At 47.2% G+C, this 27,470-nt stretch overlaps 1 protein-coding gene across 2 annotated transcripts in view; it reads right to left on the bottom strand.

Annotated features, from left to right (window-relative positions):
• The window catches only part of RIN3 (Ras and Rab interactor 3), a 184,185-nt gene that overhangs the window by 48,881 nt on the left and 107,834 nt on the right, over nt 1-27,470 (bottom strand). For both annotated transcript variants that reach the window (XM_025392754.1, XM_025392755.1), the window contains one exon: nt 429-520. In XM_025392754.1, the coding sequence (XP_025248539.1) occupies nt 429-520 (92 nt within the window). The remainder of the gene's footprint in view (nt 1-428; nt 521-27,470) is intronic.

Raw genomic sequence — 27,470 nt, 5'->3', positions numbered from 1 at the left:
GGCCCCCATGAGGGCCACACCCAAGTTCATGGTCACATTCATGCTGCTTTTCCAACCGATGAGGGGCCAGGGCTGTGATGGCTGCCAGACCCAGCTCTCTGGCCCCCACTCAGAAGGGCCCTGGGGTTGAGCTCGGCTTCTCCCAGGACCACACCAGCCTCTCTGGTCCTAACCGGGCCCTGCTCCCTTAGAACAAACGTGACTGGGCCTCAGGGCGTCCTGGGCAGCTGATAGAGGCGAGCGACTCTTTAGAAACGCCTCTGTAGATCTCCCTGTCACGAGGCTCAGCAGCCTGAGGCAGGGGTGTGGGTGGTCCCATGGGAGCTGGGACTCAGGCTGTCCTTCTGCACAGGCGGCCCCTGGGGCAGTCCTAGGGCCCCAGTTCCTAATGCCCCACCAGCTCCCCTGGCCCCTTGGAGAGGACTCACCCAGACCCAGGTTGGCGATGGTCTCAAGGTCCGTGAAGCTGCTGGCCTCGAGGATGGCCTGGGGCAGCCGCAGTGTGAAGGGCAGTAAGTCTCTGTGAAGACACGAGGGGCGGAAGTCATGTCTGGGGCCACTGTGTCCATTCCCAGCCTCCACAAAGGAAGAGCCCTGGCAATCTCTGCTGGCTGCTGGGGTCTCCATACATCCTGGAAGCTTCCCTGGAGCTGAGGGTCAGACTCTGAGGTGGAAGGAGCATCCAGTCAACTCTAGGTCCTGAGCCAGCACCAGGGACCCAGAGAGGTGGAGACCCTCCTCAGGAGTTGGGGGGCGGAGTCACTGCTTCTTCTTAGTTTTCCTGGCCTGCTGAGCCCAGGCCAGCTCCTCTAAAGGCATTCTTTAGGGTAAAGTGAGTGGCCCACTCCTCCTGCCCTCTGACTTTGCTGGTGCACACTGAGATGTGCAGCGAGCACACAGTCAGGCATCTCCCAGCAAATGCACAGTCAGGCAGCCCCTGACGAACACACGGTCAGGCATCTCCCAACAAACGCAGAGTCAGGAAGCCCCCCCGATGAACGCACGGTCAGGCATCTCCCTGCAAACATGCAGTCAGGCAGTCCCGGAAGAACACGACGAACACACAGTCAGGCATCTCCCAGCAAATGCACAGTCAGGCAGCCCCTGACGAACACAGTCAGGCATCTTCCAGCAAACGCACAGTCAGGCAGCCCCCGACGAACGCACAGTCAGGCATCTCCCTGCAAACGCACAGTCGGGCAGCCCCCGACAAACGCACAGTCAGGCATCTCCCTGCAAACGCACAGTCAGGCAGGTTCATCTCATGGCTTTGGTCACAATAGGGAACTGTTCAGGATTCCCTCCAGAGATCTTGTAGAAGGAGTTTGGACTGATGGGAAACAGGGGCCAGGAAAGGAAAAGGGATGGCCAGGCCACATGGTAGTTGAAGACACTGTGTGTTGAGCCCAGGGCTCCTGACTTTTGGCCCAGGGCTGTTTCACAGGGTCAGGAAGGGGAGTGTGGCACTGCCAGGGCCCCAGGATGGGTGGTCCCAATTCTATGTTTCTTCCTAGTGTTTAAGGCCTGGGGACCCCCTTTCCAGCCATGTCTCCCGCTCCTTCCTCATTATCCCACCTGCCCTGTTCTCTGAGGCCATTTCCTCCTCTGTGAAGACAGGAATGGATGAGAGGGTGCCCAGCGTGGTTATCAAGACCTGGCAGCCACCACTATTTTCTTCACAACCTGTTCTACTCTCCCTTGCTCATGCTTCGTCCACTTTCTCCCCAAATCCTGATGCCCACTGAAATCCCATCGTCCATCATTTGCTGAGCCTCCCGCCACGGCCTCGGCCAGAGGTACCCCCTCCCCGGGGTCTTCATGGCTTTGCTGTCTGCAACTCATCTTCCTGGCGACATGAGGCTGGGAGCCCTGGGAGCTCCTGGAACGGGTGGGGGCTGCCTTCCGGGTTTCCGAAGCCCCGCAGTGCTTAGCACTCTCCATGAGGCTCCAATGCCATTTGCTGAATGGACCCAGCCAAACTCAGGAGCTGAGCCGGAGGCATAGCAGAACAGAGATGGCCTGGGATGGGGCTGGCCCTGCTGGGGCACCTCTGCTCAGCGATGTCAGCTTCTGTGGCCTCCCAGGTGCCCCCATGGCCTCTTGGGAAGCGCTTCCATGGCGCTGGGACACTTGTGTTTACAGAAGAGGAGGACAGGGCAGGCTGTGGCACAGGTTCTGGACCTTTTCTCAGGTCTTGAGGGTGGCCTTGGGCTTCTCCACTGTCAAATGGGCTGGGGACCAGCCAGCTGACGTTGGCATCTTCTGTCATTGTTGTGTGATTCTGCTGCAACCCGAGGTCTTCTGATGGCCAGACTGGATGGGCCCTCAGTGCTGCACTCCCATCTCAGGCCCTGCCCCGCCACCACTAACCTCAGCTCGAATTCTGAAGGGTAGCAACATTCATCCCAAGTTGCCTCAGTTTACTTCGGTTACCTGGTGGCCTATCAGTGGGGTTTCCAATGGTTCCTCCGTTGCCGTGAGTATCACAATGGCCAGCAGAGGCTGCTCTGCTCATCTGTGCCCACCCCGTGACTGCCAGGACAGCCTCCTGCCACCTCATCATTCTACTCAGTCTGCTGCAGTTGCAGCTGCAGTCACACCCCAGACTCGAATCCCAGCATCCAAGGTCTCCCCCGGTCTGGTCTTGCTCTGCCTTTCTGGCTTGCTCCCCAACATCTGCTCTCCACAGTCCCTTCCCCACACTCAGGGGCCTCCTGCTGGCTCCCAAATGATCACGCTCAAGTTCCTCCAGTGGGTGTTCCCCACTCATTTCCCGTCTCTGAGTTTACACATAGAGGGAACAGTCCCTCATCCCCACCACCTACATCTATGATTCTATACATCCTTCAAGGCCACACCATGGACTCTTCTTCCTCCATGACCTGGGGTTCAAGGGTCTCATGCGTCTCTGCTTCTCCACATCCCATCCAATTCGCCACTGCACCCAGAGGCAGCCTCTTCCGTCCAGAGGAAAGCACACACAGGATGTGGGTGTTTGCTGGGCATCTACTATGTGTCAGGTGTGGGGCTAGGTGTTTTGGAGGCTTTAAGTGATATTCTTACTAAATCACAGGCACCCTGAGGGCAGGCATCAGTACCTCTGTTTTACAGGGGACACAGTGGCTCAGGGAGGTTAAGGGACTCGCCCAAGACCCCCCAGCCAGTAGTAAGTTTCTGACAGAAACATTGAAACATTTAAAAATCTATACCAATATAAAATTTGATTATCTACAGGGCAAAACTTTCAATCAGTGTCACAAATCACCTACTACATTTTTTTTTTAAGGAAAAGGAACTATCACTTGTTAAGCTTTATCAATCACTCACCAAGAGCTTTCCCTGTTATCCTACTTAACCCTTGAAGCAATCCTGTGATGTAAGTGCTATTGTAACATTTGTTAAAATGTTGGATTTTTTTTTTTTTTAATTAGAAAAGAAAAACAGATTTACTGTAGTCAAAGTCATACAATACAAAAGTGCTTAAAATGTGCAGGTCCTCCATTCTCCAGAGGATCCTGCTGTCTACCCCAGGGGTCCCCAACCCCCAGGCCACAGACTGGTATCAGGCCATGGCCTGTTAGGAACTGAGTTGCACAGCAGGAGGTGAGCAGCGGGCCAGTGAGCAAAGCTGCATCTGTCTTGACAGCCGCTCCCCATCCTCGCATTACTGCCTGAGCTCCACCTCCTGCCAGATCAGCGGCAGCATTTGATTCTCATAGGAGCGCAAACTCTACTGTGAACTATGTGAGTGAGGGGTCTAGGTTTTGTGCTCCTTCTGTGAACTATGTGAGTGAGGGGTATAGGTTTTGTGCTCCTTCTGAGACTCTAGTGCCTGATGATCTGTCTTTGTCTCCCATCACCTCCAAATGGGACCATCTAGTTGCAGGAGAACGAGCTCAGGCTCCCACTGGTACTACATCATGGTGAGTTGCACAATTATTTCATTATATATTTCAATGTAATAGTGAAAGAAATAAAGTGCACAATGAATGTAATGTGCTTGAATCTTCCCGAAACCATCCCCACCCCATCCCTGGCCCATGGAAAAACTGTCTTCTACGGAAGTGGTCCCTGGTGCCAAAAAGGTTGGGGACTGCTGGTCTACACTCTGGAGAGTAACCTTGCTGGCCCTTCTTTAATGCACACATATGCGTGCCCAAGCACACATGTACACACACCATTTATTTTACTAGTTCTTATATATTTTTAATTGTTTTGTAGAGATAGGGTCACACTATATTGTCCAGACCTGTCTTGAACTCCTTGCCTCAAGCGATCCTCCTGCCTCTGCCTCCCAAAGTGCTCGGATTACAGGCGTGAGCCACCACACCTGGCCCACATCACGTATTTTAAAAATGAAAATGGCACTATGTTCCATCTATTGCTCTGCAGCTTGCTTTCTTTACTGAACAGTAAAGTGATCTATATAGTGAGCAAGTCCATACATGTATACTGGTGTCTTTCTTTTTCTCTGCTGAAGAGTATCCCGTGGGATAACCGTCATTTATTTAATTTTTTTTTTTTTTGAGATGGAGTCTCGCTCTGTCGCCCAGGCTGGAGTTCAATGGCACGATCTTGGCTCACTGTAACCTCTACCTCCCAGGTTCAAGCAATTCTCCTGCCTCAGCCTCCTGAGTAGCTGGGATTGTAGGCATGTGCCACTGCGTCCAGCTAATTTTGTATTTTTAGTGTAGATGGGTTTTCAACACGTTGGCCAAGCTGGTCTCGAACTCCTGACTTCAGGTGATCCACACGGTGGCCTCCCAAAGTGCTAGGATTACAGGTGTGAGACGCTGTGCCCAGCCACTATTTTTCTTCTTTTGATGGTCATCTAAGCTTGCTTTCTTTCTCTCTCTCCCTCCCTCCCCCTCTCTCTTCCTGTCTTTCTCTCTCTCTCTCTTTCTTTCATTAATGCTAACCATTACAGAGTTTACTGAGTGTCCAGGAGCAGTTTTAAGCACTTTACATATATTACCTCTTTAAATCCTCCTCCCAACTCCACGAAGCAGGCACTTTCCTTATGCTTGTCTCACAGCTCCGAAGACTGGGGCACAGACAGACTAAGTGGCTTGCCCCTCTCCTACAGCTTGTAAGTGACAAAGCCTGCATCTGAATGGAGGGTTCAGGCTTGTAACCCCTAGACTACTTGTTTTCAGCAAAAAATTATTTCCTAATTGCCACTGGATCCAATTGTGCTGCACAGAACAAATTGAGCACATCATCTTTCTGCCCTCAAGCTAGTATTCCTTTTTTCTTTTTTGAGACGGACTCTCACTCTGTTGCCCAGGCTGGAGTGCAGTGGTGTGATCTCGGCTCATTGCAACCTCCGCCTCCTGGGTTCAAGCAATTCTCCTGCCTAGTCTCCTGAGTAGCTGGGACTACAGGTGTGCGCCACCAATGCCCGGCTAATTTTTGTATTTTTTTAGTAGAGACGGGCTTTTTCTATGTTGGCCAGGCTGGTCTCAAACTCCTAACCTCAAGTGATCTGCCTGCCTCAGCCTCCCGAAGTGCTGGGATTACAGGTGTGAGCCACCACACCTGGCCTCAAGCTAGTATTTCTGCTGAATAACTTCCTAGATGTGAGTGAGTCTGCTGGGCCATAGGTAGATATATTTGGAGAAATGACAGAATTTACCAAACTGATCCCCTTTTCCCAAGCTTGCTCCCATTTACACTCCATCAATGCCTATGATGGGCTGAGAAGTAAATGGTCCAAGCTTCTGGAACAGCCTGTGCTGGTTCCTTCCAATTCTATAATAAAAGACAGTAACTAAATACTCCAGTCCTCCAACCTCAGCTTCAGTGTGTCCTCATGGTGCCCTCCTGCTCTGTGACAAAGGTGGAGCCTGGAAAAATTGCCCAGTTTGGGGTCTGGAGGGCAAGCCAGTTTCATGCCTCAGTAAACATTAGCAGGGTGTGAAGATGGGGAAGGCAGGCATTTGAAACTATTGCTGCCATGCACGGCTTATTTATCTCCAAATGCCGAGTCCTTAGTTCTTGGAAAATGCCAAGAAAAACCTCCAGACAGGGTGCTGGGGTGGTGGGGCCACCGCCTGAACACTCACTGACAACAAAAGACCAAAAGGGAACTAGACACTTGTGAGGGACTCCACTGGGGCCGCCACACCCATTTATACTCTGCAGACTGCCTGGATCAGAATCGTCTAGGGAGCTGCTAGAAATGCAGATTGCTAGGTTCCCAAGGTTCCCAACCAAGGGTGCCTAGCATCGGGTCTGGGGGTAGGCTGAGAATCCATTTTTTTTTTCTCTCTCTTTCTGGCAACCAGGCTGGAGTGCAGTGGTGCGATCTCGGCTCACCGCAACCTCTGCGTGCTGGGTTCAAGCAATTCTCCTGTTTCAACCTCCCAAGCAGCTGGGATTACAGGTGCTGGGTTCAAGCAGTTCTCCTGCTTCAACCTCCCAAGCAGCTGGTATTACAGGTGCCTGCAACCACCCCCAGCTAATGTTTGCATTTTTAGTAGAGACTGGGGTTTCACTATGTTGTCCAGGCTGGTCTTGAACTCCTGACCTTCAGTGATGTGGCCTCTCAAAGTGCTGGGATTACAGGTGTAAGCCACCATGCCCAGCCAATAATCCACATTTTTAAACAACTCCTGAGGGGATCCTGGTGCATGCAGCCTTCGGTGGGAATCACAGGTCCCCAAGGTCAGGGCTACTAAAAAAATATAAAAATTAAGCAACCTTCCTGATGTGTGTGTGTTTCCTCATAAACTAGGAAATCCACTAAAAAGCATTCACAATAATAGGAATTTTTAAAATGGGATTTTTAGCTGGCTGGGTGCAGTGGCTCATGACCCTGTAATCTCAGCACTTTGGGAGGCCGAGGCGGGTGGATAGCCTGAAGGTCAGGAGTTTGAGACCAGCCTGGCCAACATGGTGAAACCTCAATCTCTACTAAAAATACATAAAAAAATTAGGAGGGCGTGGTGGCAGGCGCGTGTAATCCCACTTATGCGGGAGGCTGAGGCAGGAGAATAGCTTGAACCCAGGAGGTGGAGGTTGCAGTGAGCCGAGATCATACCATTGCACTCCAGCCTGGGCAACAATAGTGAAAATTCGTCTCACAAAAATAAAAAGAGATTTTTAGAATAAATTCTGACATTTCCCCCACACTCTGGAAGGTCAGCTTGTGTACTCCCAGGGAGCCAGCGCCTCTCTCTGGAGGTCTCTGTTTTAGCTGGTGCTTTCCAAACCTTTGTAACCAGAGAGAAATACCTTTGACATCATGACACAGCATATGTGCACCCACACACATACACACACCCACACACCCACACACCACTAAAACAAAAGTTTAGCAAAACGACATTTATTCCAGTTACATGAGATTCTGATAGTTTCTAGTCCAGTTTACTTTTTCAGTAAAAAGAAAAAAGCCAGTCATGACCCACTAAACTGATTTTATAACCCCCTCTGAAGTGTTTTCCACACTTAGCAATCAATTCTCCAATTCTCCAGACACCAACTGGGGACACAACAATTCAGCTCAATTCTGACACTAATTACCTGGATGTAGAGTTAGATTCTGTAGACTTAAGGCTTCCGTCCCCCAAGACTGCCCCACCTCAGATGCAGTTGCGTCTCAGGCCACCAGCGGGCTTCTGACTGGCCGGCTATAGATCAGAGCTTCCCAGGCACAGTGACGAGATTTCTCCTAGGGCAAGGATGCCCAGCCAGCCATCCCCTCCTCTTGCCATCTCCTCCTCTGGGACAGGAGGGTGGCAGCTTAGTCACAACACTGGGCACATCCTAGGGTGGGGCAGACCTGAGAGGCTCCTCTCTTCCTTCCTCATTTTGGGTAATGGCGCCCACTTCTTGAGGCTAATGACTGCAGTGCCCAGGGCTGTGCTGGTGATCAGGCCCCATGATCCTTGCAAGGTGCTGAGCAGAGCACCTGGCACCAAGTAAATACTCAGGAAACCATCAAGCATGTTCATCCTCCTGTCATCAAGGATGGAAACCCCAGCTCTCCCCCTGCTCCCACCCTCAGTGGCTGCCCTCACCCCTCTGATTCCCCTAGGCATTGCCTGGGGCAGTCACCTCCACACAGGGCTAGCATGGCTGCAGCAGCCCCTTGCTGGTCTCTGCTCTCCCCTTCCTTCAATCCCACCACCTGCTATGCCCAGGTTGCTCGCTGAAGAGCAGTCTGATATCAGCAACAGGCTCACAGCACCTGCGGAAGGAAGTGCCTGCAATCCCCAGGCACAGCGTTCAAGGCTTTCCAAGCATCTTACCTCCCACCCATGATGCGGTTCTGCCCATGAAGCCACTCCTGAGGCTGCCCATAGCTTTCCCACTGCCAGGCGTTTGCCCAATGCTGTCTCCTCTGCCTTAAGTTCCCTTCCTGCCCTTCCTTGCCTGGCTCCCAACATCACTCTTCCATAAAGAGGGCCTCATGTCTCCCATATGTGGAGGGAGTGGCTGGAAGGCAGCAGCACAGGCATCCTCCCAGCCACAGGCCTGGCAGTCAATCTCCTGGGCAGAAGCAGCTGGGGCTTGCGGGTCACACACACTTGGGTTCAAATCGGCTCAGCACTTGGCTGTGACACCAAGGCAGGTCACATCCCCAGCCTCAGTTTCTTTATCTGCAACAGCAATAAGAACATGCTTGATTGTTTTTTGAGCCCTTATTTCACACCAGGTGCTCTGCTAAACCCCTTCCAAGGATCATGGAGTCTGATCCTCAGCACAGCCCTGGGGGCTGGAGTCACTGAAGTGGTAATCCCTAAAGGTGTTATTGCTGTAGCGGTTAGAGGGAGCTCTGTGGGCAGTCACAGCACAAAGGCTCACTCAGGACAGATGCCCCATCAGCAGCAGCCAGTCACGAAATCACTGCTGACACCCCACCCACCCTGATGGCTTTACCAGCTCTACACACCCATCCCCTAGCCTCAGTGGGGTTTGCCTTAAGTGCTGGCCCTTAGGACCATCAGGGATTGTCCTGGTGCTGGAGCCTCACACATGCCTAGAAGTGGCCCCAGGTTTCCTTTATGCTCCAGAGTCGCCCACAGGGCCAGGTTGAGGTTGGGGTCACCCTGCAGTCACACCCTCACTGGGCTTTTCCCACTCCCAGTCCTGCTCCCCTACTCCCTCCTGCTTTCTCCTCCAGGGCAGTCCTGAAACACCCCTTTCATATGAATCCCGTCCCAAAGTCTGCCCCTAGGAGACTTCCAGCTAAGCAATTGGTATCATTCACCTGAAAGCAGTTCTCAAACCCTGGTCTGAGATAGGCTCATTATAAAAGCAGATTCCGGCCGGGCGCCATGGCTCAAGCCTGTAATCCCAGCACTTTGGGAGGCCGAGACGGGCGGATCATGAGGTCAGGAGATCGAGACCATCCTAGCTAACACGGTGAAACCCCGACTCTACTAAAAAATACAAAAAAAAAAAAAAAACTAGCCGGGCGAGGTGGCAGGCACTTGTAGTCCCAGCTACTCGGGAGGCTGAGGCAAGAGAATGGTGTAAACCTGGGAGGTGGAGCTTGCAGTGAGCTGAGATCTGGCCACTTTACTCCAGCCTGGGCAACAGAGCGGGACTCTGTCTCAAAATAAATAAATAAATAAATAAATAAATACATGCATGCAGATTCCTACTTTGGGAGGCTGAGATGGGCAGAACATTTGAGGTCAGGAGTTCAAGACCAGCCTGACCAACATGGTGAAACCCTTTGTCTACTAAAAATACAAAAAAAATTAGCTGGGGGTAGTGGTGTGTGCCTGTAATCTCAGCTACCCGGGAGGCTGAGGCAGGAGAATCGCTTGAACTCGTGAGGTGGAGGAAGCAGTGAGCCCAGATCATGCCACTGCACTCCAGCCTGGTGACAGAGTGAGACTTCAACCCCCCACCCCCCCAAAAAATGCAGATTCCTGTGTCCCACCCCAGACCCACTGAATCAGGATCTCCTGGGAGGAGTCTGTATTTTTAACCCGCTCTTCGGTGACTGTGGGACCCAGCCAGGTCTGGAAACCCTCTAGAGCCCTTACGCCAGTCCGCTTAGGCTTTGCATTACTTTGGCGTGAGCACCTTGAAGCAGAACCTGTCTCCTTTTTTATGTCTGGGGGCAGAGGCCGCAGACAGAGCACAGAATGTGCTTCCTGGATTGAGAGGGACGGGGGTGTCCTGCTCTGGGGAATCTTCACTGTGCAGCTTGGCCCTCTGGGGGCTGCCATGCTGCCATGGGGAATGAGCTCCAGGAGCAGACTCCCAGCCCAGCCCCTGGGCCCCAAGAGGCTCTGGGAAGGGGAAGGGGCCTGGGTAGGCTTGCTCAGGACCAGGCCTGTGGTTCAGCATGATGCTGGGGACACATGTCTAATTAAATGCCAGGACTGACAAGTATCCACTGCAACACCCCTCTGTGCCATGTCCTGGAGGTGACACAAGGCATATGATATGCCTCTGCGACATCACCTGCGACCTCCAGGAGTTAGGCTCTGGAGGAGTCTGTAGGGCAGGATTTTAGAATTGCGCAACCACAGAGGTCTAGAACTTTGATGTTCCATCTTGGCTAACATCCTCTTGATGGGGGAGACAACTGGGGCCACGAGAGGTCAGGTGACTTGCCCAGGTCACAAGCTTCTGAGTGATGGGTCTCGAACTCCCAGCCTGGGGCTCTCCCTCCCACAGCATCTCACTTCTGAGCTACTCACAAACTCAGGCCTTGGAGCTGATGTCCCCCAAAATACGGTGATGGCAGGCTCTGTGCCCTGTGGCCTCCTTAAGGGTACCCTGGGAGTTTGAGGGTAGGCCCAGGGGCACCTGCTTTTCTGGAACATGGAGGAAAGGCTGAGAGGTGACAGAAGTGAGCTTGGTGACCGTGGCTCCAGAGCTCCCTGGACATAGATGAAGTCACTGCTCCAGCAAACCGCTATGGCCCAATTCATGGAAGTAGAACAAGGGCACTGACTGGGTGTGGGACAGGGTGCTGTTTCTTTTGGGGGCTGGGTGCTGTTTCTTTTTTAGACAGGGTCATGCTTTGTCACTCAGGCTGGAGTGCAGTGGCACAGTCTCAATTCACTGCAACCTCTGCCTCCTGGGTTCAAGCCATTCTCCTACCTCAGCCTCCTGAGTAGCTGGGATTACAGGCAAGTGCCATCACATCCGGCTAATTTTTCCATTTTTAGTAGAGATGGGGTTTTACCAAGTTGCCCAGGCTGGTCTTGAGAACTGACCTCAAGTGATCCACCCGCCTCAGCCTCCCAAAGTGCTGGGATTACAGGTGTGATCCACTGCGCTGGGTCGGTGCTGTCTCTTTACATGTGCTTCTTATTCTCTCCTTCAACACCAACATAACGATATTATCATTCCTATTTAACAGAAGAGCAAGTTGAGGCTCAGAGAAATTAAATAATAAGCTCAAGTTCTGGGCTTTGCAATTATGTCATCATTCGTTTATTCACAGCACCTAACATGTGCCAAACACTGTAAAGCTTCTTCCACTATGGCTAGGAGCTTGGAACCCGCCTCTCTGAGACCCTAACATGTCAGGCTGGTACCAAGGGCCAGGAGGCCTCAGATGTTTTGCCTTGTGGGCCTACAGGCATCAGAATTATTGCAGGATGCACACAGTGAGGCCTCTGGAGCAGACAGTGTGGACTTTGGAGATGTGTCTGGTTTGAAACCCTGCCTTGCCGTTTACCAGCTGGGCAAGTGACTTCTCTCAGTCTCAGTTTTCTCATCTGTAGAATGGGGATAACGAGAGCATTTACCATCTGAAATTGTTTGCAAAATTTAAAAAGAGAATGGCTATAAAAGCCCTTAGCACAGTGCCAGGTACCTGGTGTGCCCTTAAGAGGCAGCAGCTGTTAGCATCAACTATTACTGGGGCAGGAAAATAGGGTCTCGAGGCAGGGAAGATAAGGCCAGTTCTCACTTCAGCTACGACAGGAAATATCCTCTCCATAGGGCTCAGGCCAAGTAAATGATTTTGTAACTTTACTTCATCCTCTTCATTTACATAGGGTGTACCCCAAGTAACCAATGGAATCCTCTAGAGGGTATTTAAACTCCCCCAAATTCCATAACAGTGCCCTTGAGGCCCTATGCTTGGGCCCGCTCCCACACTGTGGAGTGTACTTTCATTTTCGGGGAACTCCTTCATTCCTTCCTTGTTTTGTTCATGCGTTTTGTCCAATTCTTTGTTCAAGGCGCCAAGAACCTGGACACCCTCCACTGGTGACATATTTTAGCGAGCAGGTGGGGAGGAAGAGGTAAGACCAAAGTTTGGGATTTCTTTTTCTCCTTTCTCCTTTTCCTTTCTGCTCCATAGAGGAGAATCAATCACTCTCTCTCTCTCTCTCCCCCCCCCCCCCCCCTCCCCGTCTGTCTCTCTCACTCTCTGTCTTTTTCTTTCCAACTCAGGATCCTTGGCAGGCAGCGCCTAAACACAAAAGCAACTGCAGGTTTCTGGCCGTGGCCAGTGAAACAAAGGGGTTTCCATGTGGAGAAGCCTAAATGTCACCGCCCGGTTCACTTAAGGGACCAGGGTCTTTTCATTTTTCTTCCCCTCTCTTTCTTTTTCAGTCTTTCAGTGGCTGTTTCCCAGTAGCTCCTTGGAAATCGAGGGTAATTGGCTGGGGTCACTCCCCAGTATTGCCTGAAGGCCTAGGAATGAATGGGAATAATTGCCTGTCCAGAATGGGAAAGGATTCTTTTTTTAAAAAACTTTTCTGAGTGTGGTCCCTGATCCCTACGTGTGGCACAGCTCAGAGCAAACTCGCATGTTTCAGGACTTAAACTTTCTTTTCTTATGCTAAATTCTTCCCTTCTCCTATTCAACTGGCTAAGGGCAAAAGAAACCCACCCAGCCTCCAGTTCCTGTCATTAAAATTCACAGAACAGGAAGCATGGGAAAGCGTGGCCTTATCAAATCACAAGGATGCTAAAAGTCAGGGATTACACCCAGGTACCAAAGGAAAGCTCATAGCAGGCTCTGGAGGGAACACATGTAGAGTGGTACCAGTGCCCACCTAAGGTCAGAGACGTCTGACACTCTAAGATTGGAGCCCACGGGAGGATGCTCTGGGGGATCCTGCAGACCTCAACCTCCCCAAAGGGGATGCTCTTGGCAGAGGTTCTGAGGTCTAATACTAAGCCCTCCTTAGAATTTTCTCTTGCAGTTGCAATGCTGCTTGGCCCCCAAATTGTTTAGAATCTGGAGTTTACTGTCTACTGGGAAAGTGGGATGGCGCTGCATGGATCCCACTTGTGCTGCTGTTGTTAAGAACAAATAGTTCCTCTTCAAAGGGTTTTGGTTCTTGGTTCTTTGTTCTATTCTAAAAGGTAATCTTACCCATTCATCTATCAACCCTCCCTATCTCTGAGGTGCCCAAACACACCCAAGATATACTGTACCTGTCCTCCCTGTCAAACGCCTACCCTCGCCTCCTTTGATGATGTCAACAGTAGCCAATCAGAATTAGCCTAGATTGTGTGGTCCGACCCCAGCCCACAGTGGGAGGACACAGGAACAGGGTCTGCTTCAGGGATAAAAACTCCTGGTCTCCTTTGTTTTGCACACTCTCCCTTGCCTCTGCTTTGCATGCAGGAAGTGACCTTCTATAGAAGTAAATTGCCTTGCTGAGAAAACTTCTGCCTGAATGCTGGGTTCACTTCGCAGCACTGACAATTTGTTTCTAACAATCTGGCGCCTTGCCCAGGATTCCCATTCTCCTCTGGGGAAGGGGTCTCTGGTCATCTCCCAGGGGGAGACGCATCCCACTGCCTCACTGAGGTGGCCTCAGGGGCTAGAGATCGGGACCCCACCTGCTGTGACGAATAAACCCGGACTCTCGGCAACGCGGGAAGGAAAGGCTTGCCTACAAATACTGTGGCGACCAGGTAAGTTTGCACACAAGACCAAAGTAAGAAAAGCCGTGGGGGCGGTGAAGTATTTCCTTGGTGGTTGGAATATCTCGGAGGTTGAAAGCACGTGAATGATCACAGGCACTACTGCTTGCGGTGCTGCTTGTGTGAATGGTGATAGGCATTACTGCTGTCTGGGGTGAGTGGGTCCTATCTGTGGTTCTGTGGTCACCTTATCTTCATATGGCTTAGGACAGATCCTGCTGTGGGGCTTATGCCAGCATGCCAATGCTAAGAGGGACCTAATTTCCCATGAGGGAAGTGGCCAGATAGGATGAGGCAAATGGAAAGGAGTGCAAGAAACCTCCATTAATGGGGGTTGAGCCTCTAGAGAAAAGGGAAGGCAAGAGATCTCTAGTAAGAGATTGGGCCACACACACACTCAAGGGGGCATCCAAGACCTCCAAGATGGGAAACACTCCTAGTACAACAGGAAAAGGTAAGGACGGGGATAGTCAGATCCCCTCTGATAGTTCTTTAGGTCTCATGCTAAAATATTAGAAGGAGAATGAGAGAACTAGGCACAAGAAAAAGCAACAGATGATAAAATATTGTTGTTTCATTTGGGCCAAGGAACCCATCCTCAAACTGTCTTCTTGCCAAAATATGGATCAGATGAGGATTGGGTCTGTTAACTTTTAATTCAGTATGTGAATGACAAAAGTCTGGTCTCACAGGAAGAAAGAGACTATGCTCTCTGCTGGAGAAAACAACCTGTTCTCCTCTTTCCCCTAAAGAATGCAGGGGAAGGATCAGATTTCACACTCCCCAAAGTAGGCATAGTAAAACCAACCCCTAGGCAGAGGGATCCCAATGCCTGGAACCCTCTAAACCGCCTTTCCCCATTTAATTCCCCCCCACTTGACCTGCCCCCTTCACAGGCAGCTGCTGCCACCCTGGACTCGGTCCCAGATCCTTCTGCTACTCCTATTATTCCTCCCCCTTATACTCTGACTCTTGGGAATTACCGCCACCCGACGAGTCTGTTCCTTGTGACCCTAAGTATCCTTCCCTAAAGGGACTACCATGTAAGAAGGATATTCAAAATTCTCCTTTCCCCTCTACCTCTAAGGAATCAGCTCCGACTCACTTCCCTTTGAGAGAGGCGCCCCAGGGAGGAGGAGCTGTTGGCTTTGTAAATGCTCCTTTGACTAGTTCAGAGGTTCAAGGTTTAAAGAAAGAACTTAAGCCACTGCTAGATGACCCATACGGGGTAGCAGATCAATTCCTAGGCCCCCAGTTATATACCTGGGCCAAATTAATGTCCATCCTGGGTGTCCTCTTCTCAGGGGAAGAAAGGGGGATGATTTGCAGGGCTGCTATGACAATTTGGGAATGTGAATATTCTCCTGGCCAAAACGTTCCTGCAGCAGACCAGAAATTCCCAGCCCAAGATCCTCAGTGGGAAAATAATGCAGTCCACTGGGAAAACATGAAAGATCTTAGGGAAATGATAATTAAAGGAATTCAGGAGTCAGTGCCCCAGGCTCAGAATCTTTCCCGAACATTTGACATACAACAGGAAAAAGATGAAGGGCCCATGAAAGTTCTAGAAAGGCTAAGGGAACAGATAAGGAAATATGCAGATTTAGATCCAGAAGACCCTCTTGGGTAAGGAATATTAAAGCTACATTTTGTCACAAATAGCTGGCCAGACATAGCGAAGAAGTTGCAGAAACTAGAAAACGAAAAACCAGTCCACAGAGGAATCCCTAGGAGAAGCCCAAAAAGTATATGTGAGGAGAGATGAAGAAAAGCAAAAACAAAAAGCGAAACTTATGCTATCCACCTTCCAACAGACCCAAGCCTCCAACTACGGGACCCAGACCCTCAGCTACCAGGCCCTCTAAAGAGTATCGGGGAGGAAGGTCAAAGAATCCTAGGACAGAGGGAGAGGGAGGACAGGATAGGTGCTTTATGTGGAAAAGAAGGCCACTTCAAAAGAGAATGCCCCGAGTAGGGGAAGGAAAAAGAAATTGTTCTGCTCATGGCATTTGAGGAGGAATAGGGAAGTTAGGGGCTCTGTCTTTTCTATCTCGAGTCACAATAAGAGCCCTTGATAAATTTAGGGGTAGGACACAAACATGAGCTTATTACTTTTCTAATAGATTCAGGGGCTGCTAGCTCCTCTGTTTGCTATCAGCCCTCTAATTTTATATTAGAGGAACTTCTTGTCTCAGGGACAAAAGGGGAAGGATTTAAAGCCAAAGTTTTAGAAGAAACAGAAGTTAAACACAAAAATCGATCAGCTAGTATTAAATTCCTGCTAATCCCTGAAGCAGGAACAAACCTGTTAGAAAGAGACCAGTGTTAAAACTAGACACAGGCTTGCATGCCTGCCCTGAAGGATTTGTCACTTCATTAAACCTGCTCACCGTCGCAGCAGAAAGTTACATTCATCCCAATGTGTGGTCAAAAGAAGGGAACAGAGGGAAACTATGAATCTCCCCCCATTCATATGAAGTTGAAAACTCCTGGGGAAATAGTAAGGAGAAGGCAACATCCAATTCTTCTAGAAGGTAGGATAGGCTTGAAAACTGTGACTGAAGCTCTTATTTAGGATAAGTTATTTGAACCCTGTACGTCTCCATATAATACCCCTATAGTATCTGTAAAGAAATCTGATGGATCATATTCACTAGTACAAGACCTCCGGGCCATTAACCAAATAGTCCAAACCACTCACCTTGTTGCCCCCAATCCATACACTATCCTCAGCAAGATTCCATGTGACCTGGTGTACAGTAATAGATTTAAAGGATGCCTTTTGGGCATGTCCCTTAGCTGAAGACAGCCGAGACATATTCGCTTTCGAATGGGAAGATCCTCATTCAGGGCAGAAACAACAACACTGCTGGATGGTCCTGCCCCGAGGATTTACAGGCTCTCCTAACCTGTTTGGCCAAATTCTTGAACAAGTTTTAGGGAAAATATCTGTCCAGAGTCTATATGCATGCTCCAATATACAGATGACATACTTGTGTCTGGGAAAGTCATGGAACAAGTATCTGATTTCTCCATCAGTCTCCTCAATCACCTGCAAGGGAAGGGATTACGGGTATCAAAGGGGAAGCTCCGATTTGTGGAGTCAGAAGTCAAGTACTTAGGGTACCTGATAAGTGTGGGCAGGAGAAAAATAAGACCTGAAAGAGTCAAAGGAATTGTGTCCTCACCCCTGCCTAGTACAAAACAAGAGCTTAGAAAATGTTTAGGGCTAGTTGGATATGGCCACTTGCGGATTGATTCCTATGCTCTAAAAGTCAAGTCTCTGTACTCCAAGCTTACCCAAGAAAAACCTGACCCTCATTTGGGCCCCAGAGGAAGTCAATGATTTTAAAGCATTAAAACACTTACTCAAAACTGCCCCTGTTTTAACTTTGCCTTCCCTCGAACAACCATTTCAACCTCTTTGTCAGTGTAAATCAGGGATTAGCTTTAGGGGTGCTCACCCAAGAACATGGGGGCCACCTGCAGCCCATGGCCTTTTTATCAAAAATTCTAGACCCAGTAACCTGTGGATGGCCCGGATGTATTCAATCTATAGCAGCCACTGCTTTGTTGACTGAGGAAAGTAAAAAGCTAACCTTTGGGGGTAAATTAATTGTTAGCACACCTCATCAAGTTACAACAATATTAAACCAAAAGGCAGGTAGATGGCTTACTGACTCAAGAATTCTAAAATATGAAGCCATTCTATTAGAAAAAGATGACCTCACTGTCACCACTGACAGTGCCTTTAACCCTGCTGCTTTCCTAACTGGGAATCCGAACCACAAAGATCCTGAATGTGGCTGCCTAGATCTCATTGATTACCATTCTAAGGTTAGACCTGATTTAAGAGAAATCTTTTAAAACAGGACGTCATCTTTTTATAGATGGTGCGTCCCGGGTGGTTGAAGGAAAAAGACAGAATGGATAGTCTGTCATAGATGGAGAAGTTCTTGCTGAAATAGAATCTGGAAGACTGCCAAATAATTGGTCTGCTCGGACTTGTGAATTGTTCATGTTAATCGGGCTCTAAAATATTTACAAAAGCAGGAAGGTATCATCTATACCGACTCCAAGTATGCCTTTGGGGTAGTACACACCTTTGGAAAAATTTGGACTGGGCAGGGCCTAATTAACAGCAAAGGTCAGGACTTTGTCCACAAATAGTTAATCACTCAAGTTTTAAAGAGCTTACAATGACCAGAAGAAATAGCTACTGTGCATGTCCCAGGGCACTGAAAAGTTCTGCCTTTGAAAGCCAAGGGAATAACCTTGCGGATCAAATTCAAAACAATCTGCCATCTCTCAAAAAGCGCCTATCTTCCACCTGACTCCCTGTCTCTTTCCCCCAGTTGCAATCCTATCTTTTTTCTCACCGAAAAGGAGAAGTTAGAGAAACTAGGGGCTAAGGAAAACTCAGAAGGGAAGTGGGTTTTTCCAGACCCAAGGGAAATGCTTTCCAAACCACTTATGAGAGAAATCCTGTCCCAACTACACCAAGGGACTTACTGGGGACCTCAAGCTATGTGTGATGCAGTTCTCAGAGTCTATGGATGCAATTTACACCTTTGCAAAACAAGTTGTGGCCAGCTGCCTAACATGTAAGAAAACAAACCAGCCCCAAGGAAACAACCTTTTGGGGGCAGAAGCTCAGGATTAAGGCCATTTCAAAGCATTCAAGTTGACTATACTGAAATGCCCCCACTAGGTTGCCTTAAATACCTAACAGTAATATTAGACCACCTCACTCATTGGGTTGAAGCCATTCCCTTCCCCAGTGCAACAGCTAATAATGTGGTTAAAATATTACTAGAGAACATAATACCTCAGTTCAGGCCAGTAGAAAACATGGACTCAGACAATGGGACTCACTTTACTGCAAATATCATTAAAGCGCTTACTCAAGCTTTAGGAATCAAATGGGAGTATCATGCCCCCTGGCATCCATCCTCATCAGGAAGAGTAGAAAGGATGAATCAGACTCTAAAAAATCATCTAAGTTAATTTTAGAAACTCCATTACCCTGGACTAAGTGTCTCTCCGTCCTTCTACTCAGGATCCGAACTGCCCCTCGGACAGACATTGGCCTATCCCCTTATGAAATGCTCTGTGGGTTACCATACTTAAGTTCCACTAGTGACATTCCCACTTTTGAGACCAAAGATCAATTCCGTAGGAATTCCATACTTGGTCTATCTTCTACTTTATCTTCCCTCAGGACTAAAGGTCTCTTAGCGCAAACCCGGCCTCTTGAATTTCCAGTTGATCAGCACCGGCCCGGAGACTACGTCCTCAATAAGAGCTGGGAAGAAGAGCAACTTGAACTGTCCTGGGAGGGACCATATCTAGTGCTCCTAACAACTGAAACTGCAGTGCGAACCACCAAGAAAGGATGGACCCATCACAGCCGAGTCAAGAAAGCGTCGCCCTCTCCAGGGTCATGGGCCATGGTCCCAGGGGAAAATCCTACCAAACTAAAGCCAAGGAAAGTTTAATTCTCTTTCATCTATTCTGTTACTCCTTCTTCTTTCCTTGTTCTCTAGCTAGCCACCTCATTATTAATGTAACTAGATCAGACTCACCCCAGACGATTACCTTTGATGCTTGTTTAGTTATGCCTTGTGGGGATCTCCAAAGCCAGAGACAGCTTACAGCAGCGGATAAATATCTCTGCCCCTCTAAAGCAGATGCTTCTAGCTTGTCTAGGTTTCCGTTTTGTTCAACTTGGGACGAAGTCATTTGGGTCACTCAACGCCAAGATTGGGTCCCCTCAACGGATTTCTCGCTAGCGGTTCTAAGGCCCTATATCCATTTTACTAAAGGAAGTGCCCCTCCCAATTGTCAATATAACCAATGTAACCCGGTGCAAATTTCCATCACCATCCCAACTCTCCAAGATTCCTCCCCCACCCTAAACCGCTTCTATGGGATGGGAGCAGATGTAACAGGGAAAGACCCCATAGGATTCTTCGAGTTGCACCTCATTACATCTCCGTCCCCCACATCTCCACTTCTATACTCTTCTATACCTGCTGACCAGACCACTTTCTCTTCTCCACCTAATGACAAAACCAAAGTAGCTATTGTAGAGGTGAAAAATTTAAAACAAACACTGACAATTGAAAGAGGATACAAAGATGCAAATGCCTGGATGGAATGGATTGAATATTCCGTTCGCACTCTAAACAAAAGCGACTGTTATGCTTGTGCGCAAGGCAGGCCAGAGGCCCAAGTTGTCCCCTTTCCAGTTGGATGGTCTTCCGACAAACCAGGCATGGGCTGCATGGTGGCTCTTTTCCAACACCCCACAGCCTGGAATAGCAAATTCTGTCGAGTTCTGTCTGTGCTATTCCCTGAAATTCCACACAATGAGGGTCCGCTCCCGAGGGCGATCCAGCCTCCATCTCCAGATGCCAATTTTACTTCCTGTCTCTCACGACGGGGAAAAAATTTGGAGTTTCTTGGGGACCTAAAGGGATGCAGTGAGGTTAAGTCTTTCCAAGAGCTTACCAATCAGTCTCCCCTTATTCATCCCCGAGCTGATGTATGGTGGTATTGTGGTGGACCCCTACTGACCACCCTGCCAAGTAACTGGGGTGGCACTTGTGCTCTAATTCAATTGGCCATCCCTTTCACCCTGGCATTTCAAAAACGAGAAAAAGAGAAACCACAACACCGTAAACCAAGAGGGGCCCCTCAGGGATCTTTTGACTCTCGTGTCTATATAGATGCAATTGGAGTCCCACGGGGGGTACCTGATAGATTCAAAGCCCGAAACCAAATAGCTGCAGGATTTGAATCATTACTTCCAATGGTAGCTATTAATAAAAATGTAGCTTGGATAAATTACATCTATTATAACCAGCAGCGATTTATTAATTACACTAGGGACGCTATCAAAGGAATAGCTGAACAATTAGGGCCTACTAGCCAAATGGCTTGGGAAAACAGGATGGTCTTAGATATGATGTTAGCAGAAAAAGGTGGAGTTTGTGTTATGATAGGAACCCAATGCTGCACCTACATTCCCAACAATACAGCCCCTGATGGAACAATTACAAAAGCTTTACAAGGTCTTACCTCCCTATCAGATGAATTAGCCACAAATTCTGGGATAAGTGACCCTTTCACAGGATGGTTAGGAACTTGGTTTGGTAAATGGAAAGGACTCATGGCCTCTATTGTTACCTCTCTCGCAATCGCAATAGCTGTGCTTATGGTTGTTGGATGCTGCATCATACCCTGCATTCGTGGACTAGTCCAAAGACTTACAGAGACAGCTATTAACCGAACCTTCTCTAGTTCTTCCAAATCCTATAGTAATAAATTATTTCCCTTGAAAGATCAACAAATCCAAGCCATGTTAGATAAGTTTAAAGAGGGAAATGTATAAATTCAGAGGAGGAAATTGTTGTTAAGAACTAATAGTTCCTCTTCAAAGAGTTTCTGTTCCTGGTTCTTTGTTCTATTCTAAAAGGTAATCGTACCCATTCATCTATCAGCCCTCCCTCTCTCTGTTGTGCCCAAACACCCCAAGATGCACCCCAAGATGTACCTGTCCTTCCTGTCAAAGGCCCACCTCGCCTCCTTTGATGATGTCAACAGTACCCAATCGGAATTAGCCTAGATTGTGCGGTCCGACCCCAGCCCACAGGGGGAAGACACAGGAACAGGGTCTGCGTTAGGGAAAAGAAACTCCTGTTCTCCTTTGTTTTGTACGCTCCCCCTTGCCTCTGCCTTGCATGCAAGAAGTGCCTTTCTACAGAAGTAAATTGCCTTGCTGAGAAAACTTTTGCCTGAGTGCTGGGTTCACTTTGCGGCACCAAAAATTTGTTTCTAACAGAACAGGAAGCATGGGAAGGTGTGGCCTTATCAAATTATAAGGATGCTAAAAGTCAGGGATTACACCCAGGTACCAAAGGAAAGCTCATAGCAGGCTCTGGAGGGAACACATGTAGAGTGGTACCAGTGCCCACCTAAGGTCAGAGACATCTGACACTCTAAGATTGGAGCCCACAGGAGGATGCTCTGGGGGATCCTGCAGACCTCAACCTCCTCAAAGGGGATGCTCTTGGCAGAGGTTCTGAGGTCTAGTACTAAAGCCCTCCTTAGAATTTTCTCTTGCAGTTGCAATGCTGCTTGGCCCCCAAATTGTTTAGAATCTGGAGTTTACTGTCTACTGGGAAAGTGGGATGGCATTGCATGGATCCCACTTGTGCTGCTGTTCTAAGCAGGAAGCCTGGTTAATGTGTGATGCCCTCCTTTGGTGCTGTTTGGCTCCAGGACTCTTTGGAGTCTGGGGAGGTCTGGCCTTTAAAAAGCAAACTGCCATAGAGACCGCTTTACCCGAAATTTTGGTTCACAGCCTTCATTGGCTTATCTATTGGAGCAAAGTAAAACCAGTAAGCTTGTATTGCTATCTCTTGGCTAAGGTTCCAAGCTACTGGATTTTCATTTATGTGTGTGTATACACATCTAGATGTGTTTATTTGTATGTACACTTACTGTTATATGTTGTCTACCAAAACTGGCAGAGTCTAGCACCTTTTAAAGGGTCTGAATAGGAAACATTTGTCATCTATTGTTTCTAAGGGCAGCCACTATGAGACTTTGAAAGAACCTTGGTTTTTCACATCTTTTATGAACATTTCCTTTCTATTGATCCCAGGTCCTTAGAAAAAGACTCAATCAATTGTCAACCAGAAAATGTTTACATTTACCTATAGCCTGGAACACTGCTCCCCATCCCCACAGTTTTCAAGTTGTCCTGCCTTTCTGAAACAAACCAACGTATTCATGTATTCCTTAATCGTATTTGATTGATGTCTCATGCCTCCCTAAAATCTGTAAAACCAAGCTGCACCCCAAGCACCTTGGGCACATGTTCTCAGGACCTCCTGAGGGCTGGGTCACGGGCCATGGCTACTCATATTTGGCTCAGAATAAATCTCTTAAAATATTTTACAGAGTTTGACTCTTTTCATCGACAGTAAAACAAGAAGTATTGTAAAAAATGCATCAGAAGTTTGGCAATTCTTTTTTTTTTTTGAGATGGAGTCTCGCTCCGTTGCCCGGGCTGGAGTGCAGTGGCATGATCTCGGCTCACTGCAAGCTCCGCCTCCCAGGTTCATGCCATTCTCCTGCCTCAGCCTCCTGAGTAGCTGGGACTATAGGCATGTGCCACCACACCTGGTTAATTTTTGTATTTTTAGTAGAGATGGGGTTTCACCATGTTAACCAGCATGGTCTCCATCTCCTGACCTCGTGATCTACCTGCCTCGGTCTCCCAAAGTGCTAGGATTACAGGCATGAGCCACCGTGCCCGGCCTGGCAATTCTTTTTTTAATACAGTTAAGCATGAAGCTGGGTTTAGTGCAAAGCCAAATCTCACATACATGCTTGTGTTGCTTCACACTATGTTTACTGTTTTGCATGGATAGTGCTGTAGTACTTATTGGCCATGTGTCTAAAGTGAATTTCTTAATTGCGCAGGCTGTATGAAAATATTGGTGAACTTAAGGATACTGAATTATGTGTCAGGATTAAAATATTCATTATGTGGGTTTTTGGGGGGTCCTAGGTAACACTGTAGCCTCCAGGGTAAATTGAGTAGGAAAATTTAGGGTTGGTTTTCTGTTTGTTTGTTTTTGGCTTCTAGTTTTCATTCACTTGCTGTTTATTCTCCTCTGGCTTTGCTTGTGTATCCATATGTATAAAACTATGATTTTTTTTTTTTTTTTTTTTTTTTAGTTCCTAGTGCAAGGCTTTTATTTGGTTCTGTGAATAGTTATTTTGTTTCCCGTGTATTTCTAGTAAGTCATCATTCATTCCATTCATCTGGAATTCCAAAGCTACCTTTGTCGGGCCCACAGGAATTAATGGAGCACATCAGCTTTCTATCTTTAAACTAACTTTTTGGATTTTAGGCTTCCTGATAATTTAAGTGTCTTGAGTATACTATCGTAAATAGAATTTAAGTCATATTTCTCTCTCTCTGCCTAATGTCTCCAAAATTTGTAAACTATTTGTGAATATTCTTAACTCATGGCCATGTGTTTGTTTGCATATGGTCAAGCAGGGTCGCTAGGACCACTCAGCGAGAGAGAACCCAGAAACCTGGCAAGCCAGCGAAAGGGTAAGAGTTTCTTACTAGTCAGTCTCTGGCTTCTCTCTCTCTCTGTGCAAACTGGTTAAATATAAAGGAAAATTCATGGTTTATCTCCCCTGTAAAGTTTTAAATTAATTGGTTTAATAATAAAAGCTTAAGTCAAATATTTTGTTGGAAAAGTGAAAAACGTAATGCCTTTTATTTAGTTCATGTGACTTGAGTAATCTTTGGGTAATAAAGACAGTTTTAAAGACTATCAGTAAAATACAAAGGTCTTCAAAACGTAAACAAGTGGCCCAAATTATGTTCAAATATTGGGTTTGCTAAATGCTTGAAGGTCATAAGCTGCTTCTTTGGCTTTTGAAAATTGTTTAACCTGCCTGCTTTCCAGCTAGGTAAGGCCTGGGGACATGTGGAGTTGGCCATGCTTCTAGCTATGCTGGAAACAGTCAAACCTTATGAGAACATAACTTACCAAGTTTTACTTTAAAATTCGCACTTTAAAATTATAACATGCAATTAAGACTACTAGAGGCCAGGCATGGTGGCTCATGCTTGTAATCCCAGCACTTTGGGAGGCCGAGACGGGCAGATCACGAGGTCAGGAGATTGAGACCATCCTGGCTAACATGGTGAAATCCCATCTGTACTAAAAATACAAAAAATTAGCTGGCGTGGTGGCGGGCAACTGTAGTCCCAGCTACTCGGGAGGCTGAGGCAGGAGAATGGCATGAACCCGGGAGGCGGAGCTTGCAGTGAGCCGAGATCTCGCCACTGCACTCCGGCCTGGGCGACAGAGTAAGACTTCGTCTCAAAAAAAAAAAAAAAACAGTTTTACATGCAAGGTATATAAGAACAGTAAGAACAGTAGAATGTGTGTGTGTGTGTGTGTGTGTTTGTTTTGTAAAAGGTTATAAAAGGTTTTTTTTTTTTTTTAAATTTCTGAGTCATTTTGGCAAAATAAATAATTTATGGTGCTCTGGAATTTCAAAATCAAACTTCAGTTTCAAAATTGTCTTTCCTAATGCCTGATATTTTGGATAGATGAGAGGGCCCCTGAAAACATCCAGAAAGGAAGTAAACAGGATTATTTGACATGTTTAAGTACATGGGATTGCAAAAATGATGTTCAGTCTTCTTTAGGTTATATTTTTGTGAATAATACTAATATGTGTTACAAAATTGTATGGGATTTCTAAAATGTTAATGTCTAAGTATATGCTATCAATTATAATCATGATTATTATGCTAAGTTATTGTAAACCACAAAACATTTTTTCTTGTCCGTGCTATGTACCTAATTTGGAAAAATAACTAGTATCCAAGATAATATAAGTCTAATGTTAATTAAGCATGGCCTCATGGAGAACCAGGATGGCCACCTTGTCCTTCCTGAGTCCTTAAAGCTTTTATTATTAAGAGTTCTGCATTCCATGACTCAACATGGAAAAGATAAAATGATCCAAATTGAACACATTGATGTAGTGACTTACAAATTACTAACATAGTTTATAACCAATGTTTGATCCCATATTCCTGGGAAAACAATTAAAGCTTCAGGTTCAATTGGTCACCTGGTAGGACACTTAAACATTTTACAAAGGGATTTCATTCAATTGTTATTTTCAATGCATGTGTCTGGTTGTATAAAAGCTTTCCCATGCAAGAGGGCTGATGTTATAACAGTAGATTATTATGCTATAGTGTATTTTCACCAGGTAAAAAAGCTTTTTATAGTTTAGATCTTCTGAGAACATCAGAGAAAGACTGTCATTGCCATCCACATGCAACAAAACTTCAGGACCTAGAACTTTGGGTTCATAATCTCAAAACTGTGAAGGGTCCCTCCATACTCTTGGAACTATATACCCATTGGAACCCTTGGGGTAAGGCTACCCAGGGAGGTTTCTCCCCAGAAGAGGATGGCATCCTTGATGTGAACAGCTTTTCCCAAGTTCACAGATTAAGGCCTCTGCTATCATGAAACTCTTATCTTTGAACATTTTCCCTTATGCCTCTATGAATAATAGAAGTGAAAAAGGGGTCTGTTTTGTGCACTTATGGGGTGTATTTTTATTCACGAAGGAGTTTGCAGCCAGCCTTATACATGGAGAACCTTATACTTTGATAAAGGACAAAGGACAAAGGCCCAATGTAGGTTTAAAAAAACTTTGATGGTACCTCATTATGGTCGCCTCATAATCAGTCAGAAACAAAACATTGGTTCATTTGTCTTAACCCACATCATGGGTTAAAGATAACACTGCCAGGAGGCCTTCACTCTTCTAGAAGGGCATCATTTATTAGGTCCTTTTTCCATGGTTTAAAGTAAAAGAAGTAAAAGAAGCAATGATTAGCAATATAATAATAGTGGTTTAAAGTAAAAGAAGCAATGATTAGCAATATATCCCTCATGATAGGCTCTACAGCAAATTCTACTGTAAAGGCTACGGTTACACAACAGACTTTAAATTTTCTTGTAAAAGTTATGATAGAATTGGCTGAACAAAGACGTATCTGTGCAGCTGCTGGCACATGTGGCCTACGGAGAAATACATCAAATGAAGATTATAGGAATTCAGTGCTAGCGGATTAACAAAGAAACTGCTTAGTTAAGTCATTCTTTGGTCTCTTTGATTTTAGGAGGTTTGGCTTGTGGGGACCTTGGGCAAGGAGCATACTCCAATTTCTTACTATTATCCTCCCAATAGTCATAGTAATCGTCTTCCTATTGGGCTGTATTCTCTCAAAGGTTTTGAATGCTTGCTTGCAGCCATCTCTAGAATGTCACATGGTCTCTCTCCAGCTGGAATGACAGGAGCTGAAAGAAATATGCGACCTTGAGGACGCCATAACCTATGAATGATGGGCTAAGTAAGACCAGAAACCCAAAATGAGGGTAACAGAGAGTGGCACTAAGGCCCTAAGTTCTCACTAAGGTGAGAACCTAAGTGAGAACGTGACCAAGAAGGGGGAATTTTTAAATTTATTTATTTGTTTGTTTATTTATTTATGTATTTATTTATTTTTGAGATGGAGTTTTGCTCTTGTTGCCCAGGCTGGGGTGCAATGGTACAATCTTAGTTCACTGCAACCTCCGCCTCTCAGGTTCAAGCAATTCTCCTGTTTCAGCCTTCTGAGTAGCTGGGATTACAGGCACCCGCCACTACGCCCGGCTAATTTTTGGTGTTTTTAGTAGAGGTGGGGTTTCACCATGTTGGCCAGGCTGGTCCCGAACTCCCGACCTCAAGTGATACACCAGCCTCAGCCTCCCAAGGTGCTGGGATTACAGGTGTGGGCCACCAAGCCTGGCCAGGAATTTGTTAAACAAAATTCTGGGAGGCCATTGTTTTGGACTAAGCTCATGCACTAGGCCCCAACAAACCAAACCAAAATGGTGTCGCTTTTGCTAAGACTTTAAGGAATCACATAGATTCTAGAACAGACCAGGTTTTTTTTTTTTTTTCTCCTGAAAATCTCTATAACAAACATT

Source organism: Theropithecus gelada, chromosome 7b (genome assembly GCF_003255815.1).
Source record: "Theropithecus gelada isolate Dixy chromosome 7b, Tgel_1.0, whole genome shotgun sequence".
Taxonomy (NCBI): domain Eukaryota; kingdom Metazoa; phylum Chordata; class Mammalia; order Primates; family Cercopithecidae; genus Theropithecus; species Theropithecus gelada.
The sequence above is the reverse complement of the archived record's forward strand: the minus strand, read 5'-3'. Positions and strand labels throughout refer to the sequence as shown.